The following is a 19,884-nucleotide window of genomic DNA, read 5'->3' as shown; positions in this document are numbered from 1 at the left end:
TTACCCACACGCAATCCGAATTCTGAACACACTATGATAACAGCACATATCCTCCCCATGCATGTACTGTATATTGTATGATGTTGTGTTTTATGTTATGTTTGACGGGAATCAGCCTACCTTGTAACATCCTGTACTGAACCTGAATTCCACCAGCTTGACTGTGTGGTCATTAAATAATCTAATCTAATCTAATCTAATACAGCACGGAAACAGGCCCTTCGGACCACCGAGCCCACACCAACCAGCACTATCCTACACACTGATGATCATTTTACAATTTACTGAAGCCAATTAACCTACAAACCTGTACATCTTTGGAGTGTGAGATTAAACCGGAGCACCCAGAGAAAACCCACCCGGTCACAGTGAGAACGTATAAACTCCACAGCAGCACAACATAGTCAGGATCATACCCGGGTCTCCGGTGCTGTAAAGCAACAACTGTACCACTGTGCCACTGTGCTGACCGTGGCATGTTTTTGGGCAAGTGGATCTGTTTTTCACACAGATGGTGGTACACATATAGAGCGAGCTGTCAGAAGAAGTACTTGAGACAGGTACAAATACAACATTAAAAAGAGACAGATAGGAAAGGATTAGAGGAATATCATCCAAATATGCAGGCAAATGGGACTAGCTAAGATAGTACTGCAGTCAGCATGGATAAATTGGGCAGAAGTGCCTATTGTTAAGCTGTCTAACTCTTTGACCTAATACTCAATGGTTGTGTGTTCCATTTATGGCAATATCTGCAGGATTGTATAACCAACACTTTACAGGATCCCACGGGTTCTTATTTGTGGGTGGGGTTAAGGTGACCTCCCACGCATTTTCCACCTTCACTCGAAGGGCAGGTGTATAATAACGAGAATAAGGACATTAGACCTTATATAACTTTCCCCAATGTCTTAAAATCATTTCATAAAACAGGGCACAGTCCCAAATCTCCAACCTATCTCATTGTGGGCATTGGACATTCTCTCTGGAACTGTTACAGTAAAATGCTGGGCAGTATGTTCTGCGCTCTATCTTTCACTTTGCGCTATCTTTTATACTTGGGTTTGTCTTGATTATATATTATCTGATTTGATTGGATAGCACTCAGCCAAATGTTTTTCACTATGCCTTCATACACGTGACAATAACAGTAAATAATAAATCGAAACCTAAATCATTTCACATCCAATGATGTAGCTATGTCACAGATTAATTACAGATCCACCACTGATTTTCCGGCACCCTTGGTTCCAGAGCCTTTTAGGATTTCTCTGTTTTGCCAGTGTACAGCGGTCACAGCCTCCGAGAGGAGTCCAACGGTACCAGCATGGTCCGACTAGGCTGCCGCGGGCCAGAGATACTAGCCCACAAAGTCAGCCAAGGGAATGTATCTGCCGGCTCAGGCCAGGCTGGAGTTCCAGAGCCCCGGCCGCAGGGGGCAAATTCGACCCGTGAGGTTGAAATCGGCTGCCTCACGCTGCCTAGGCCCCAGATTTTTTTTTGGGGGGGGGGGGGCTTCCGACGGGGACATTTCAAGTGCGCTCTGGTAATTTTGTCCGGATTAGAGGATATGTTTTCACCTCTGGCAGGGGCATGGCAACTGTTGACCCAGTGAAACGGTTATGCCTTTGGTTCTTCTGCCCGACCCTCTGGTTCTTGCCACCAGCAACACTCTCGCCTCATCGACTCAGTCTTGGTCCTTCATGCTCTTGTGCAGGTTTAACAAATCACCTTCTTTGCTCTCAGGAAGAAGCTCAGCTTCACCAAACTATCCATTCTAGTAAACCTATGCTGCAACCAAAGGACATCCCACCCATGCTCAAACTAGAGGTCTACAAAGGTTCTACATACCTTGCTTTTGCACTCAACTTATACAATCATAGATTCTTAAGTTCCAGGAGCAGAATTAGGCCATTTGGCCCATCAAGTCTACTCTATCATTTAATCATGGCGGATCTATCCAGGATCCTGTCTGCCTAGCCCCCAGCCACTTATAAACGATTTTGCACAAAGAGCTCCAGTTTTTTTTAATGAAGGGTCCTAAATCCAAACACCACCCATCCTTTTTCTCCAGAGATGCCGTCTGTCCGCTGAGTTTCTCCAGCATTTTGCATCGATCTCTAATTTATTTTCTTGTTCGGCACTCATTCAAGAATGGGATCCTTTATCTCACAACGTTGCCCACCATTCTACCGGAAAAATGCCTGGCTGCACTCCGCGGCATTAATGTTTAACTGCTCCACACATGGGCTGGCTTGGTACTGTAGGGGTTGTTTGCACTCCCTGGCCCTCATCAAACACAAGAACTCGAGTGCTTTAAATCAAAAACTAGTGACACATGATTGAAACCAAAATAGCTGTGACCTTTCCATGCTGCTGCAAGCCAACAGCCCGACAATACTGTCATAATTGTGAGAAGCGTGAAGGGTGATCAGCCCAACAATTCTGCAGACCAGCGCACCATTGCGCTCTCTCTATAAGGTCCCTTGCTTCTACAGGAGTTCTTTTCCGCAGAATTGTAAAATAATTACAACACGGAAATGGGGCGTTTGGTTTGTGTCTGTAACTGTGCCCCACAAAAGCTCCCTGCCCTGGGTAAATGGACGTCAAGCCTGCAGACTCACCCCTCAATGTAGTAATCTGACAAGAACACAGTGGGAGATTGGTAGAGTTGCTGTCTTACAGCGCCAGAGTCCCAGGTCCGATCCTGAACGTACGGAGTTTGTACGTTCTTCCTGTGACCGAGTGGGTTTTCGCTGGATACTTCGGTTTCCGCCCACATTCCATGGATGTGGGGGTTTGTAGGCTAATCGGCTTGTGTAAATTGTCCCTAGTGTGTGGGATAGAACTAATGTATGGGCGATCGTTGGTCAGAGTGGATTCGGCGTCCCATTAGAGTGATGGGAATGCACTGCCACGGATTGGGGAATTGCTCTTGTAGCTGAAATTCATGCAAAATCCGAAGCACAGTCTAGCGTAGGTTGTAAAAACTCTTTGCAGGACAATGGGTTTCACCCACAGCTCTTCACTCCAGCCCATGGCCAATTGTGAAAACTATTCCTGTCTGGTCCCTGGTATAAACTCCCAACAGTAAAACCATCCCATGCCATGGGTGTGAATACTCTGTGTGGGAGAGTTGGCCTCACGTGCAGAAAATCCTCAAACACGGATCGAGTTACAACTGGAGAAGCATAGGGTGGCATGGTGGCTCAGCGGTAGAGTTGCTGGCTTACAAGGCCAGTGGGCTGGGTTCAATCCTGACTATGGGTGCTGCCCACACGGAGTTTGTACGTTCTCTCTGGAACTGTTGGGGTTTTCTCTGGATGAGCCCATTTCCCCCCACACTCCAAAGATGTACTGGTTTGTAGGTAAATTGGCTTTGGTAAAATTGTGAATTGTCCCGAGTGTGTATAGGAAAGTGTTAGTGTGCAGGGATCGCTGTTCATCGCAGACTCAGTTTCCGCGCTGTATCTCTAAACTAAACTAATCAAAGCATTGCAGATTTGCCTTTGAAAGTTGAATGACTTTGATTAAAAAAACTGCCTCTAACATTATTCAGAAACAAAGAACTGCAGATGCTGGTTTATAAGCAAAGATGGACACAAAGTGCTGGAGTACCTCAGCGGGTCAGGCAGCATCTCTGAAGAAAATGGATGGGTGACGTTTCGGGTCAGGAGAAGAAATCATGAGAGGAATAGATCGGGTATACGCACAGATTTTCTTGCTCAGAGTAAAGAAATCGAGAACCAGAGGACATACTGTAGTTTTAAGGTGAGGGGGGGAAGATTTAATAGGAATCTGGGGGGCAACTTTCTCACTCAGAGGATGGCGGTTGTATGGAATGAGTTGCCAGAGAGATAGTTGAGGCAGGTATGATAAACACATTTAAAGGACGCTTGGACAGATCCATTTATAGGAAAGGTTCAGAGGCACGTTGGCCAAATGCAGGCAATGGGAGTAGCGTAGATGGGCATCTTAGTCGGCATGGGCGTAGGACCATGTTCTGTACAGTACGAGTCTGTGACTCTAAACTGTTTTCACTTTGGGCTTCATGTGAACAAGGAAATTTAATGCACACTGGTGTACAGTATATGACAATAAATTATTAATAAACTAAACCAAGAGTGACAATATTAACAATTCCAACACATGTACACACTTTCCAAGCCGGTTTGGGAACAACAAGTCAATTCAAACAATCACATCTACTGGTACCACCCTAGCCTTCTTTACAGACATGTTCCAACATGCTCTGGGCTGGACCCGATTGGCAAGCTGAACTGAAACCTCTCTATAAATATAAACACATTTATAATACGGGCTCACAAGGTAACAATGCCCTCATAATTTTGGGTCCAACTCTCCAGTTCCTCTTCAAGCAAAACTGAACACGATAAATATGGACAGATTAACGGGTGACCAGTTGGTCACTGATATGGATGGCCATGCACTGGTATGGATCAGCACCAACACCAAAAACCAGCAGCTAACGTTCATGGCTTATGATAAGATAATAAAGATCCCTCGTCGCACACCTGTCAGCATCTACCTTTAGTTTTGTTTAGTTTAATTTAGTGATACAGCGTGGAAACAGGCCCTTTGACCAACCGACTCCGCGCCGACCAGCGTTCCCCGTACACTAGCACTATCCTACACACTAGGGACAATTTATTATTTTTACTGAAGCCAATTAAACTGCAAACCTGTACGGATTTGGAGTGTGGGAGGAAACCGGAGCACCTGGAGAAAGCCCACGTGGTCACAGGGAGAACGTACAAACTCTGTACCCGTAGACAGGATCAAACCCGGTTCTCTGGCGATGTAACTCTACCACTTCACCACTGTGCCTCCTGTCCATTGCCCAGTCTTATTCAGAGTAAATAATGTTCATGTGAAATGCCTCCAATATAACCGAGGGAAGCAAATGATGGAAATGGTGGTGGACAAAGTGGGTGCAACAGGATCAGAAGCTCAGCTTGAGGTTAAATGAGGGGACAAAGTTGTGGGCAGTGAGGCTCAGCCCGAGGACAAATGAGGGAGGTGATTGGAATAAGATACGAGGATACAAATTCTGTGGAGGGAAGTCGAAGGCAAAGACTCAATGGCCTGTCCCACCAGCATGCGATTGCATGCGTCTAGCGCGAATAAACGTGGTCTCTTGAGGCGTACGGCCGCGTGGGGCCGGTCCCACTTCGAACCGCGGAGGCGTAGGGAGTTGTGCGGGGCTGGTCCCGACATCGCGCAGGGCTCCGAAAATCCTGTACTGTCCGAAAATTCCGCACGCCAACGGCCTGTAGGCGTACGCAGCGTCTTGACGTCGTATGCAGCGTCTTGACGGCGTACGCCAAGCGCGTGGCGTTGTGCGATGACGTCACCACCCGGAGTGCAGCTGCGTGATGACATCACTGCCCGACGCCGTGCGACGTCCAAATTCAGTCGGCCCGCCTCCTGCCCAGCTGATTGGTGAGTATGACTTAAATTACGTCACGCGCGAACTTTGCGCGTACTTACCGCGAACTCCGCTTCCGTTTGGTCGCACTAGACGCATGCAATCGCATGCTGGTGGGACAGGCCCTTCGGGTTCTAGTGTTTCACTGGAGAAAATACTGATAGATTATTACTAATCAAAGCATAAACCAAGCAGGTAAATGTAGAAGAAGTATGGGTGTCAGGGGTTATGGGGAGAAGGCAGGAGAATGGGTTTGAGGGGGAGAGATAGATCAGCCGTGATTGAATGGCAGAGTAGACTTGATGGGCTGAGTGGTCTAATTCTGGTCCTAATTCTGCTCATGTTCATAAGCATACCTTATGAACATGAAAAAGTGTCCCGGCTTGAAGCATCGTCCAGTAGAAACAAAGAACTGGTTAATACACAAGACGTACCCTGAAGGGACTGGTTCAATAGTCGAGTTAGAGGAAAGAGGCACAATTTGGGAGAAATTAGATGTTTAAGAACATTGATGACAAAAGAATGCTTGCAATCGGGAGTGGGTGGTGGGTCTAATGGACAAGATGAGAGGGGCTTTTGAATAACTGGAGAAAGATGATAGATCAAGGTTAGAAAGGATGAGAGCCAAGATGAGACATGGTTTAGTGGACATGCTCAATAGACAATAGACAATAGGTGCAGGAGTAGGCCATTTGGCCCTTCGCGCCAGCACCGCCATTCAATGTGATCATGGCTGATCATCGCCAATCAGTACCCCGTTCCTGCCTTCTCCCCCATATTCCCCGACTCTGCTATCTTTAAGAGCCCTATCTAGCTCTCTCTTGAAAGTATCCAGAGAACCGGCCTCCACTGTCCTCTGAGGCAGAGAATTCCAGACTCACAACTCTCTGTGAGAAAAAGTATTTCCTCATCTCTGTTCTAAATGGCTTACCCCTTATTCTTAAACTGTGGACCCTGGTTATGGACTCCCCCAACATCGGGAACAGGTTTCCTGCCTCTAGCGTGTCCAAACCCTTAACAATCTTATATGTTTCAATAAGTTACCTCTCGTCCTTCTAACCTCAAGAATGACAGAGACAGCTGGTTAACAGCAAGATGCAACTAAATCTATGAGTCCCTTGCCCCAGTTGGCTCGAGGAATTTTAATGCCACTATGTTAAATAAAATTGTCCATAATTAAGAAAAACATCCTGTCGTTATCCACAAAAAACAAGTGCCCATGTTAGACTTCTCTCCCATGAAAACCAGAACAAATCTGTGCAGTGTCATGTGGACGACTACAGTGGTTCATTCATTAGCTCAGTGGGTTCAAAGCACTGCTGACTCATTCCGTACTCCAGTGTGGCTACAGTACATTCATGTCACACTGAGACGAGTCATCAAATCAGACGCCATGAGAATATTATCATTTTTCATGGAGAGTCAAATGTCCGGTTCAAATCCAGCGAGATCCTTCATGAATTGGACAACAAGAAGATAGACACAAAGTTCTGGAGTAACTTCTTCGGAGAAGGGTTCCCGACCCTAAACGTCACCTGTTCCATTTTCTCCAGACATGCTGCCTGACCCGCTGAGTTACTCCAGCACTTTGTGTCTATCTTCAGTATAAACCAGCATCTGCAGTTTCTTCCTACACACGATGGACTACAAGAGTTTGGGTTAGGGTCACCCAGCCATTTGTTCCTTTGTCGAGCACGTGTGCACGTGAGCTTACATGCGCATACACATACATCTCTGCACAAGCACACAGGCTCGCACATACATTTCAGGTGAGGCAGAGGTTCAGTTGCACCTCCTCCAACCACATCTACTGTATCCGCTGGCCCAGATGTCAACTTCTGTACATCGGCGAGACCAAGCGCAGGCTCGGCGATCGTTTTGCTGAACACCTCCGTTCAGTCCACCTTAACCTACCTGATCTCCCGGTTGCTCAGCACTTTAACTCCCCCTCCTATTCCCAATGACCTTTCTGTCCTGGGCCTCCTCCATTGTCAGAGTGAGGCCCAGCTCAAATTGGAGGAACAGCACCTCATATTTTGCTTGGGTAGCTTACACCCCAGCGGTTTGAACATTGACTTCTCTAACTTCAAATAGCCCTTGCTTTCCCTCTCTCTCCATCCTCTCCCCCATCCCCAGTTCTCCCACCAGTCTAACTGTCTCCGACTGCATTCTATCTCTGTCCCGCCCACTCCCTCGACATCAGTCTGAAGAAGGGTCTCGACCCAAAACGTCACACATTTCTTTTCTCCAGAGATGCTGCCTGACCCGTTGAGTTACTCCAGCATTTTGTGTCAACCATGCACATACACACATGTACATTTGCACACACACGTGCACACTCATATGTGCACACACACACAATGCATGTCTGTACAAGCACACATATCTGCATATACACACACATACACATGGCCTGCACAAGCACATACACACTCACACATACAGGCACATTTAGACACTCACACGTGCACACACACATGCATGCCTGCACAAGCACATACACACACATCGCACATACACACACACATCTATAAGCATGAATACATTCATGCTCATGCATACATACACGCATGCATATATGCATATGAGCACACACCATTTCCTATATATACCAAGACAAAATAACATTTGCTTGCAAAATTTGTTTGATTCAAATGAAGTGTTCTAAAAAAACACACACCAGTTATTTGGCTAGTAGGCTTTCATGCAGCCTTTTGGTCTCATGCATCTCCCATGTGTTCCCACAGGGTAAGGTATCATTAGAAATCTAAGCACAATCATCACTTTGAAACGACCAGCATCCAATAAAGTTGGATACCAAATGATGTATGCATCCTCCTGCCACTGATTTGTCAGTGGCCTGGTCGGTACACAGGGAGCTCAGTGAGAACATTTGGAGCCATTTTGATGCACTTACTAGTTTGATGTCACCAACTAGTAGGTGCCAGCGCAAGACTGAAGCCTATCTGTTGTGCCTGTGGTGATTTCCTTTTGAGATCAGTAGTGTCATTGTGTGGGGAGGGTGGGGGGGGCATCTGCTGCTGGTCATAAATCCATTAGCAGCAACCAAGCAGAGCAAAAACCAGTCATCACTATGTGAAGATAAAAGCACGGACTACAATTCCACCTCCGTTTTGATTTTAAAACCAATTACAGGATTTGGGCATTGCGGGCAAGGTTAGGAAGTTAGTCCATATTTAAGGTGTTCAGCTCTGTCTCCACAGACACTGTCTGCCCACTGAGTTATTCCACATTTTGTTTCAGATTTCCAGCACCAGCAATATAGGCAACACAGTGGCATAGCCGGTAGAGGCGCTGCCTCACGACACCGGAGACCCAGGTTCAATCCTGACATCGGATGCTGGCTGTGTGGAGTTTGCACGTACTCCCCGTGACTGCATTTGTTTTCTCCGGGTGCTCCAGATTCCTCGTACATCCCAAGGATGTGTGGGTTTGTAGGTTAATTGGCTTCTTAAAAATTATAAATCGTCACTAGTGTATAGGATAGTGCTAGTGTACGGGGCTTGGTCGGCACAGACTCGGTGGGCCGAAAGACTTGTTTCCATGTTGAATCGGTCTCTGTAAATTGCCCCTAGTGTGTAGCAAGAGGATGCAAAAGTGAGATAACATAGAGCTAGTGTGAAGGGGTGATTGATGGTCGGTGTGGACTCGGTGAGCTGAATGTTTCCGTGTTGTATCTTTCAATCAATTCAATCAATCAATATACTGATGACCTTTGAACTGGGAGATACTGTATGCACTTGGAACCATTTCAGGCAACAGATGAGACTCAACTACGGGTTAGAAAATGGTCCATCAGCCCATCGAATCTGTTCGCCAAAAGATGCACTAACTCCAATTTGTTCTCGCGATATTCCATCTACTCTCCCCCACCCACAACCAAGATGCAATTAATAATGGCCAAATTAACCTACCCAGACGGGAGCACAGTCCCAAGGAGAACGTGCAAACTCCATCAGGATTGCACCCAGTTCGCAGGGGCTATGAGGTAGCAGCTCTTCCCTCTGCGTCGCTGCATCGACTTCATCATTGTCGTTTTGCAGTGAAATAGACCAGGCCATGTCTGAAGAGTAGCTTTCCTTCCCTGAAGAGTGTTGATGAACCAAATGGGTTGCTATGGTGATCCATACCCCTTACTGACCTTTCCGTCCTGGGCCTCCTCCACTGTCAGAGTGAGGCCACATGCAAATTGGAGGAACAGCATCTCATACTTCACTTGGGCAGCTTACAACCCAGCAGTATGGACATTGATCTCTCTAATTTCAAGTAACTCCTGCATTCACTCCCCTCCCCCCCACCCTAGTTGTCCTTTACCAGTTCCACTGTTTGCATCATTGTATTCCTCTTGTTATCACATCTTCCCCAGCCCACAATGGGCTCCACCCTTCCTGAGCTCATCTGTTGCCGGCCCTGATTTGTTGTGATCTTTTCTCGCCTCCCGTTTATTCCCCACCCCCCACTTTCATTCTGAAGAAGTGTTTGACTTCTGCGATATAGAGACCACAGTGTGAACACTGAATGTAATGCACAAAGTACCAGAGGCCGGGCAGTATGTGTGGAAGGAAATGGATTGTAAACATTTTGTGTCATAGAGTCATCCAACACGGAAATAGGCCCTTTGACTGAATTCGCTGAAACATTTCTTGGCAAGAACAATCTTCACTCTGCCTTGAATCTTTTACCAGAGGATGATATATATTATATCTGAAACAGCAAATAACTTTTGTACCAAATAATTCGGTCAGAGGTAAGTCAATCTGCCTTCCACCTAGTGACGTGTGAAGACTGGTTTCAGTCCTTTCCAACAATGGTTTCAGTCCTTTGACATCAGTCTTCAACATCTTTGACAGGTTGAAAGGAATGAAGTGTATTTTTGGAACACTTTATAAGGCTTCAAAATACTTCATGGCAAATAACGTGCTTTAAAACAGTAGTTACTGCTGTAAGGGCAACAGCCAGTTTGCACACAGTGGCGCAGTGGTAGCGTTGCTACCTAACAGTGCCAAAGACCCTGGTTTGGTCCTGACTGCGGGTGCTGTACCTTAATTGGTATATGTGACAATAAACTGACCTTGAAACCTTGTCTGTACACAGTTTGTACGTTCTCCCTGTGGCTGCGTTGGTTTTCTTCAGATGCTCCGGTTTCCTCCCACACTTCAAAGACGTATGGGTTTATAGGTTAATTAGCTTAGGTAAAATTGGAAATCGTCCCAAGTGTGTAGGATAGTGCGATCAAAGTGTGATCACTGGTTGGTGAGACTCGGTGGGCCGAAGGGCCTGTTTCCACGCTGTATCTCTAAAGTCAGTGAGCTTCCACAAGCAGCAGAGCAATAATGATCTGAGAATCTGTCGTTAGGTGTCTTTCAAAGAATAGCTACGTACCTTTACCATGTATTCCCTTTACCATGTACCATGGATGGCTCGATTATAATCATGAATGGTCTTTCCGCTAACTGGATAGCACGCAACAAAGACCTTGATACACATGACATATAACATAATCCACATCCCTCCATTCCTTGCATGTCCATGTGTTTATCCAAAAGTCTCTTAAATGCTTAAATGCCACTAACGTATCGGCCTCAACCACCACCCCCGGCAGCGCACGCCAGGCACTCACCACCATCTGTGTAAAAAAGTTGTCCCGCACATCTCCTCTAAACTTTGCTCCTCTCACCTTAAATTTTTTTTTCAGCTTCAAATGATGGTCAAAGAAAATAATTGACTCTTCCTCACTGTGAACTATTTTGTTTTCTAAATGTTTGAATAACTGCGGTGGGGGAGGGTGCATAAACGACTCAACAAATTCTGGACCCTTACACTATGATAGTCTCCCTGGGAAACCGCATTTTGTCTGAGAGTGGATTGGGACACATGCCATAGCAAGCCAGCAAAATGACAAACCCTAATGATAGGAGTATGATATGACATCAGACTTTTGAAACCATCAGGGTTATTTTCTTGGCAGATTTTATGCTTTTTTTTTCTGTTTGTGGTTGAGTCACAACTTTCTGTGTCCAAGCTCGAGATTACCAAGTTAAGGCATGGTCGTTTCTCCAAAACTCTTCCCATTTGCTACATAAGTATACACCAGGAAACAAGCAAGCAGTTGTTTTTGTTAAACCAGAACTTTAATTATTATGCTGAGCAATTTTGCTCATGGTCCAAACCTCACAGGGTGGGAAATAAACAAAAAAAATAATACAATTAGGAATTGCTGTAGAATCGTGGATGTGGTAATTTTATTCCTGTTGCTGGAGCAACAATAACGGGTGGCTCAGAGGCAACCTCAAAATAAAACATAAAAGCTTAAGAACAAATATGCAAGTTTAAGGAATTATTTAGTGGCAATTTTGTGAGCCCATTCGTGCTGCGAGTGAGTTGGATTTGCACGCATTTCACCTCTTCCCCTCTTTCCAACCCCCATCCCATGCCATGACCTATTACCTACCATGCCTTGTCCTACCTCTCCCCTTTTCAAGCTTTCTTCATGCTACAATCACTGAAGAAGTGTCTCGACCCAAAACAGCACCTATGCATGTTCACCAAGGTTGCTGCCCTGACCCACTGAGTTACTCCAGCACTTTGTGTCCGTTTTACTTACATTCCTTCCTCTGGCTTCACTTTCTGTGCCTCTTTGATTCTTATCTCCTTATCCCACACTTTTGGACTTTTCATCTCTTGCCTTTGTCCAACCATCTACCGATCAACCCCCGCCCCTCACCTGCATCCACCTAACACAACCCAGACTTTGTCCCACCCCCACCTCTCTTCCGGCTTCCTCCCCTCCCACCCCTCCCCACCATAATCAGTCTGGAGAAGGATCTCCAACATGATCCCATCACCAGTCATATCTACCCATCCCCACCCCTTTCAGCCTTCTGCAGAAACTGTTCCCTCTGCTACTCCTTGGTTCACTCATCCCTTCCCACCCAAATCCTTTTATCTCACACCTTCTGTTTTTTTCCATCTCCAGCCATTTCCAGCCATCTTCCTATCAAATAATCCTCCTCTCCTATATCAACTTATATCTGCCACCCCTTGTCCTGCCATTCCCCTCTTACAGCTTTCTTTCCCCTCCCCTATAATCGGTCTAAGGAAGGGTTCCAGCCCCAAACGTCACCTATCCATGCTCTCCAGAGATGTTGCCTGACCCGCTGAGCTACTCCAGCACTTTGTGTCTTTCTTGATCTTTTCCTCCATGTTGTAGATGAAAAACGTTGTGTACAACATCGCATTGATGGATTGTCGCAAAGTATTATGGTTGAATAATAACATTCCCATTAATAGTCCAGCAGCTTGTAAATCTGGCATCCATTCACTTGATTTCTCAGAAGTGACAAATCTGTCAACAATCAACAGCTGGCACTTGTCAAAATAATAACTAAACACATCTTATTCTGTGTTAGGTGTCATTGTAATTAGATTTTTGGGTTAGCAGTCCAAAAATCTGATTTGATGATTGAAACCAATATATAGGTCCACCATTGATTTTCAGCACCTTTGCTTCCAGACCCCTCCAGTATTATCCATTTTGCCAGACTAACAGGCCTTAGGGGAGCCGAGATTACAGCCAACAAAGTCAACCTCGGAAGACAGCATGGAAACGGGCCCTTCGCCCAGCGATTCCACACTGCCAAGCGAGCCCCGTACACTAGTATAGTACACTATAGACAGCACCCGTAGTCAGGTTCAAACCCGGTCTCTGGCGCTGTGAGCCGCCGCGCTACCCTCAACCACGTTCCCATTGGGTCATCAGTGAGTGCTGATTGAGATACCAATGTCATAAACACATAAGCAAGCCATTGAGCTCACCACATCTACATCAACCAGCATTCACGTACTTAAACTATCAAACTTTATTCCCTACGCTTTCCCATTCACCTTTGCATTCGGGACAATTTACAATAGTGAAATAACCTACCAACATGCTTGTCATAGTCATAGTGTCATACAGCGTGGAAACAGACCCTTCGGCCCAACTTGTCCATGCTGACCAAAATGCCACATCTACATTAGTCCCATCTGCCTGCGTTTGTCCCTCATCCCTCAAATCCAATCCAATCCATGTACCTGTCTAAATGTTTCTTAAACATTGCAATATTACTTGATAGTACCTGTCTTGGGGATATGGGGGAGAGAGACTAATTTGTTCGCAGGGAGAACATGCAAACTCCACTATGGAGGTCAGGATTGAACCCAGATCCATGGAGCAGTGAGGCAGTGGCTTCCCCATATCATTGCTACTTTTGAGATTGCTCCCAATGCATTTGGAACCTCAGTGATGGGAATGGAGTTAGCGTGAGATCTAGTGCAATGTGGCCTGAGATTGGAGTTTATACACACACTGGTGTACACAATGCATAGTTGCTGTTCTCACACCAGATTTAACTGCAGAAGATCGGTCATAGCACTGCCCTGCTCAAAATGCCAAGAGTCAATAGTTCCTTGTACCGACAACGGAACAATGAAATTCTTATTTGCAGCAGCACAACAGGCCTGTATCCAATATGGACATAGATAACATCTAATAAATGAAAATTCAATTTGTTAATAATCTTGATGGTGCAATAAACCCCCTAAGTCCTTAGTTCAACCAAATTTAGAAACAAGGAACGGCAGATACTGGTTTACCAAGGAAAGACACAAAATGCTGGAGTAGCTCAGCAGGTCAGGCAGCACCTCTGGAGAACATAGATAGGTGATGTTTCAGGTTGGAACTGAAGAAGGGTCCAAACCTGAAATGTCACCTATCCAGGTTCCCCAGAGATGCTGCCTGACCTGTTGAGTTACTCCGGCCTTTTGTGTCTTTCCGAGTCCAAAGTTTATAGGTTAGTATTGTGTAGAGTTCAAGAGCCTTATGAAGCTATTCATGAACCTGGTGGTCATGGTTTTCAAACTACTGAGTTTGACACTATTTAAAATGGAAACTAGAGATTTGCAGGTCTATAGCAATGTCAGGTACGTTTGCAGCGTTTAAAAAACCTTTAGACAGGTACAGGTTGAGAGGGATATGGGCCAAATGCAGGCAGGTGGGACTATTGTAGATGGGCCATGTTGGTCGGTGTGAGCAAGTTAAATGATTGAATGAATACTTTATTATCACATGTGACAAGTCACAGTGAAATTCTTTGCTTGCATACCCAGGGTAGGCAAATGTCGTCACATACGGGCACTGACAGTTGTGCAGAAGGGCCTGTTTCCACACTGTACGACTCCAGGACACTAGACTCTGAGCATGAAAAGAGCATTTGTTTTTTGTAATTTTTAAAAATCGGAATAAAGTTGTTTTTTTAAGTTTAAAAAAAACCTTGATGGTGGGAGTGAAATGAGAGCGTGGCCAGGGGTGGTTTCACATCTCTAGCCTTGAGAAGCACACAATGTTATTCACAGGGACACATTCGGCGATGGACATCAAATGCTGCTGGAAAGTCGTTAACTTGCTCTTTGGTCTGCCTGAAACTTGTTGACCTCCCAGCAGAGCGAGATGTCCGTCAGGGAATGCCGCTGACTGGCTACACTGGCTACCACTCCAGACTACAGGAAGACCTGCTGAGGGATGCACTGAAGCTTGGCGCAGCCAACGCCAAGGCTTCGTGAGGGTGGACCACACTCTGAGCTCCTTCCGCTGCTGGTCATTGGGGGGCAAGGTGACCTGAGACGTCACCTCGTCCTTTTCTCCAAAGATTCTGCCTGACCCGCTGAATTACTCCAGCATTTTATAGTCATAGAGTCACACAGTGTGGAAACAGGCCCTCCAGCCCAACTTGCTGACACCGGCCAACATGTCCCATCTACACTAGTCCCACCTGCCTGTGTTTGGCCCCTATCCCTCTAAACCTGTCCTATCCTTGTACCTTTCTAAACATTTCTTAATTATCGGCGATAGTCCCAGCTACCTTTTTTTAAATTTTCAAAATAGACTTTATTCAAGTGATAAATATATATACTACAGGAACCTCCTCTGGCAGCTCGTTCCATACACCCACCCACCCTTTGTGTGAAAAAGTTGCCCTTCAAATTCCTATTAAATCTTTCCCCCTTCACCTTACACCTATGTTCCTCTGGTTCTCGATTCCTCTACTCTGGGCAAGAGATTATGTGCGTTTGATATTTTGTATCTATCTTCTTGTTTTGTATATATTTGTTAATCTGAATTGAGTTTATTTTTTAAAAGCACAGTAAATACTCTTCAACAGATTGGACATTTGACTGTACAGAACTCGGCGTCAATCACAGCCACCCCGCCCCTTCGCTGTGCCCGACCTATCCGACTCGACAGACCGTGATTCAAGTACGCCGTGATTTGCCAAAAGCTTTGCTACAGTTCCCTGCCAAGCGGCCACTGGACTGTGCAACAATTCCCACACGGGTTATCTCTTCCTGAAGATCACAATATCCTCTCGCAGACTGACAAAACAACTCATTAATGTCACCAAAAAACTCAATCCTTTAAAAAAAAACATGATTTAAAGAGCCAGATTCACTTTCTCCCTCCTCTAATCCCTGCATCTAATCTCTTGTCAAAACCTTGTTGGTGTTTACTGAGGTCGCTCCGGATAAACAAACACTGAGGTCGGGAGCGGGGGGGTTAAAATGCAGGGGAGATGTCTACACCAACACACCACAAGTTGTTAACAATCTGACACTTTATTTGCAATAATAACCTGCAAGGTCCCAGGGTTTGAGATTTCAATAATGCACGATCAGTTGGGTACAAAAGTACGAGGTTTGATACTCACTTTAGGAAGTATCTCTGGCCCGATGGGGTCTTGGCCATCTCCCAGCCCGGGGGCAAGGGGACATCATCGATGTTATCGAACGATTGCTGCCGGAGATGTCCGTATTGCTGCGGGTTAGGGTTAGCGCTGACCGGCAGCGAGGCAGGAGAGGAGTGGGAGCGGATGTGTTGAACTTGCAGTTGAGGCAAGTTATTGCTGGAGTCCGTACTCGACTGCCTGGAGTGGGATCCCGAATCGGGCTGCTTGAAGAACGACTCGGGGAGCTTTCTCATTCTCATGGGCACCTGGTGTGGGACGGTGCCCGGTTTCGGATTCATCACAGCGTTGAATAAAGCTTCCAGGTCGGTCTCCGAGTCCCCCAGCACCCGGACGATCGTCTGACCCGGTGGCGGGATAGGATTCGGATCCATGGCAGGCTTGTGCGCGAATTGAAAGGACACAGAAATAAAATAATAATAAATACTAAACTTTTGAAAAAGTTTCGAAAAGTTTTCGAAAACTTTTAACAGTTAAAACTTTTTGTTCTTGTTGCTTAAACAAAGACTTTCCCCCCTCCCATCCCCTGCCCTCCGGTCTTCAAAAGTGCGGATGTAAAGCAATCAACGTTTTCATGATCGACCGTCTCCGAATTCCTGCCAAGTAAAAAAAAAAGTTGGGACTCAATTTCCAAGGAGCGCTCACTCGATCAGCGCCGCCTCTCGCAGCCCGGACTCCCTCCTCTAAATATTCATGAGCTGCCAGTCCCTCCCGGGTTACTTGACCTGAGCGAAGCAGAAGGGCGAAACTCCCCTGGAGAAACCAGGCTTTGTCAATCCCTCTCACTCACTCACTCACTCATAAACATTGAGAGTGTAAATAACACTTAAAAGCCAACTCCGGCAACAGAAAAACTTTATTCTCCTCCCCCCATTCTCTTCCAACTTGTATTTCTTTCTTCCCGACCGCTGGGAGGGGTTTTGTTTTAGTTACAGCCCACCGTGGGAGAGAGAGAGAGAGAGAAAGAGTGAGAGAAGGAGGCAGGGGGAAAGGGAGAGGAAGAGAGAGAGAGAGAGAGAGGGGCAGAGAGGAGGGGGAGAGAGAAGTAGGGAGGGAGATGGGGACAGGGAGGGAGAGAGAGGGGGGACAGGGAGGGGAGACACGGAGGGTGAGAAAGAGTCAGGGGGAGAGAGAGAGAAAGTACTGCTCTTTCTGGTGTGCAAAAAACAAGTTTTGCGAAACTATAATTAAAAGAAAACAGACCAAAAGCGAGGGGTGTGGGGTGGGGGGAGATTCCCAGACGCACCGAAGGAATGTGATATCCCGGCTGGGAATGGCAGCAACACTCGCTCATTCTCGCAGAAGGGTCGGTGTTTCTTCTCCCCCACCCCCAGCCCACCACCTTTTTGTTTTTTGAGTTGTGTGACCTTAGGAACAGCGAACGGACACGAAATCACTCTGCCTTTCTGTTATTGCCATATATGGAATCAGAGGAATTTTAATCCCCGCCTCCCTCCCCCACTCTATTTTTTTCTGTCACTCTATCTGCGTGCCTTGACTTTCGCTCTCCTCCCCACTTTTACTTCGCCTCTCTCTCCTTCCCCTTGTTCCTCTGTTTGTGTTTTGCCTTCCCTTCCCCTCTTTAGCCTGCCATGAAAGTCATACAGAACTCAAACAAGGCCAAGCTAATCCCCTCTACCTGCCTTTAGCCCACATCCCTCTAAACCTTTTCTATCCATAACCCTGTCCAAATGTTGGCATGGTACTTGCCCCTACAGCTTCCTCTGGCTTCATATACCCAACACCCTCTGCTGGATGAAATGACCCCACGGGTATATTTTTACATCTATCCCCTCTCACCTTAATCACCTTTCTTGATTAGTACGGGTGCCAGGGGTTACGGGGAGAAGGCAGGAGAATGGGTTGAGAGGAAACGATAGATCACCCATGATTGAATGGTGGCGTAGACTTGATGGGCGGAATGTCCTAATTCTGCTCCTACAACTTATGAACTTAAATTTACGCCATCTGCACCAAGTGGTGTAGGAGGAACTCGACGGGCCAGGCAGCATCTGTGAAGGGAAATGACAGGCGACATTTTGGGTCGAGACCCCTCTTCAGGCACTTCGCCATTCCCTCCATAAATGCTGCCTGACCCACCGAGTTCCTCCAGCATTCTGTGCTTTGCTCAAGATTCCAGTACCTGCAGTTCCCAGTGTCGCCTATTCCATCTAGAAATGGACAGTAAGTCATAGGAGCAGAAGTAGGCCATTCGGCCTATTGAGTCTACTCTGCCATTCAATAATGGTTGATCTATCTTTCCTCTCGACCACATTCTCCCGCCTACCCCCAGCAACTTTTGGCACCCTTACTAAGCAAGAATCTGCCAATCTCCACCTTAACAATACCCAATAATCTGGCCTCCACAGCCGTCTGTGGCAATGAATTCCACCAGAACAGGTCCTTCGGCTTCCAATGTCAGTGCTGAAGATGACGACAAGAACACCACTCATCTGTTTGCACGTAACCCATTCCCTGTATATCAATGTGCCTATCCAAACGTCTTTTAAATGCCACCCAACCATCATCCTCGGCAGCTTGTTCCAGGCACTCACCACCCTCTGTGCATAAAACCTGCCCCTCACATCACCTTTAAATGGTGCGGGGACAAAGCCAGGCAAGTGATAGGTGGATACAGGTGAATGGGGGGGCGGGGGAGGGGGTTGGTTGGAAGGTGGGTGGATGAAGGCCATAGAAGAAAAGGAAGACAAAAAGGTGTCAGCTAGGGAGTGGAGTGAAATGTGAAACCTGAGGAAGGAATATAGGTGGAAGGGGACAGGGGTTTAGGGTCCTGGTAACGTCAATGTGAACCGTTGTCACAGAGTCAAACTGCATGGAAAAAGGCCCTTCGGCCCAACTTGGCCAAACAGACCAACATGTCCCATCTACACTAGCCTCACCTTCCTGCATTTGGCCCATATCACTCTACACCTGTCCTATCCATGTACCTGTCTAAATGTTTCTTAAACATTGCGATAGTATCTGCCTCGACTACATCCTCCGGCAGCTTATTCCATACACCTACCACCCTTTGTGTAAAAATGTTACTATCGTTAAATTGTGTTCCTATTTTATCTTTTCCCCCTCACTTTAAACCTACAGGATGTCCTCAGGTTCTCAATTCTCCTACTCTGGGCAAGAGACTCTGTGCATTCACCTGATCTATTCCTCTCATGATTGTGTGCACGTCTATAAGATCACCCCTCATCCTCCTGCCCTCTAAGGTTTAGAGTCTCAGTCTGCACAACCTCTCCCCATAGCTCAGGCCCTCGAGTCCTGGCAACATCCTCGTAAATCTTCTTTGCACCCTTTCCAGCTTGAACCTTGTGTTAAGACCGTAGTTACTGTACAATAGCAAATTCCTCATGATGATGACAATACAGAAAGTTCACGGGGTAACAGATAACTGCGTTTTGAAAGCACATCCCAGTCACATCCCAGCAGTATTGACTCCCGGGACTGGTGTGGATACACATCTACAGTTACCACAATCTGATTTTGCATTTTAAAAAGACACAAAGCATGGAGTAACTCAGCGGGCCAGGCACCATCTCTGGAGGATCACCAGCCTGATCCCCCTATTGCCAAACATTTTAATTCCCCTTCCCAACCTTTCTGTCCTGAATCTCTGCCGCT

The 19,884-nt window shown here is 46.4% G+C and overlaps 1 protein-coding gene across 1 annotated transcript in view; it reads right to left on the bottom strand.

The window, feature by feature from the left end:
* Positions 1-17,064, bottom strand: part of wwtr1 (WW domain containing transcription regulator 1) — a 111,826-nt gene extending 94,762 nt beyond the window's left edge. The window contains exon 1 of the mRNA XM_033031861.1: positions 16,213-17,064. Within this exon, the coding sequence (XP_032887752.1) occupies positions 16,213-16,622 (410 nt within the window). The 5' untranslated portion in view covers positions 16,623-17,064. The remainder of the gene's footprint in view (positions 1-16,212) is intronic.
* Between the last annotated feature and the right edge of the window lie 2,820 nt (positions 17,065-19,884).

The sequence above is a fragment of the Amblyraja radiata genome, chromosome 13, assembly GCF_010909765.2.
Source record: "Amblyraja radiata isolate CabotCenter1 chromosome 13, sAmbRad1.1.pri, whole genome shotgun sequence".
Lineage (NCBI taxonomy): Eukaryota > Metazoa > Chordata > Chondrichthyes > Rajiformes > Rajidae > Amblyraja > Amblyraja radiata.
The sequence above is the reverse complement of the archived record's forward strand: the minus strand, read 5'-3'. Positions and strand labels throughout refer to the sequence as shown.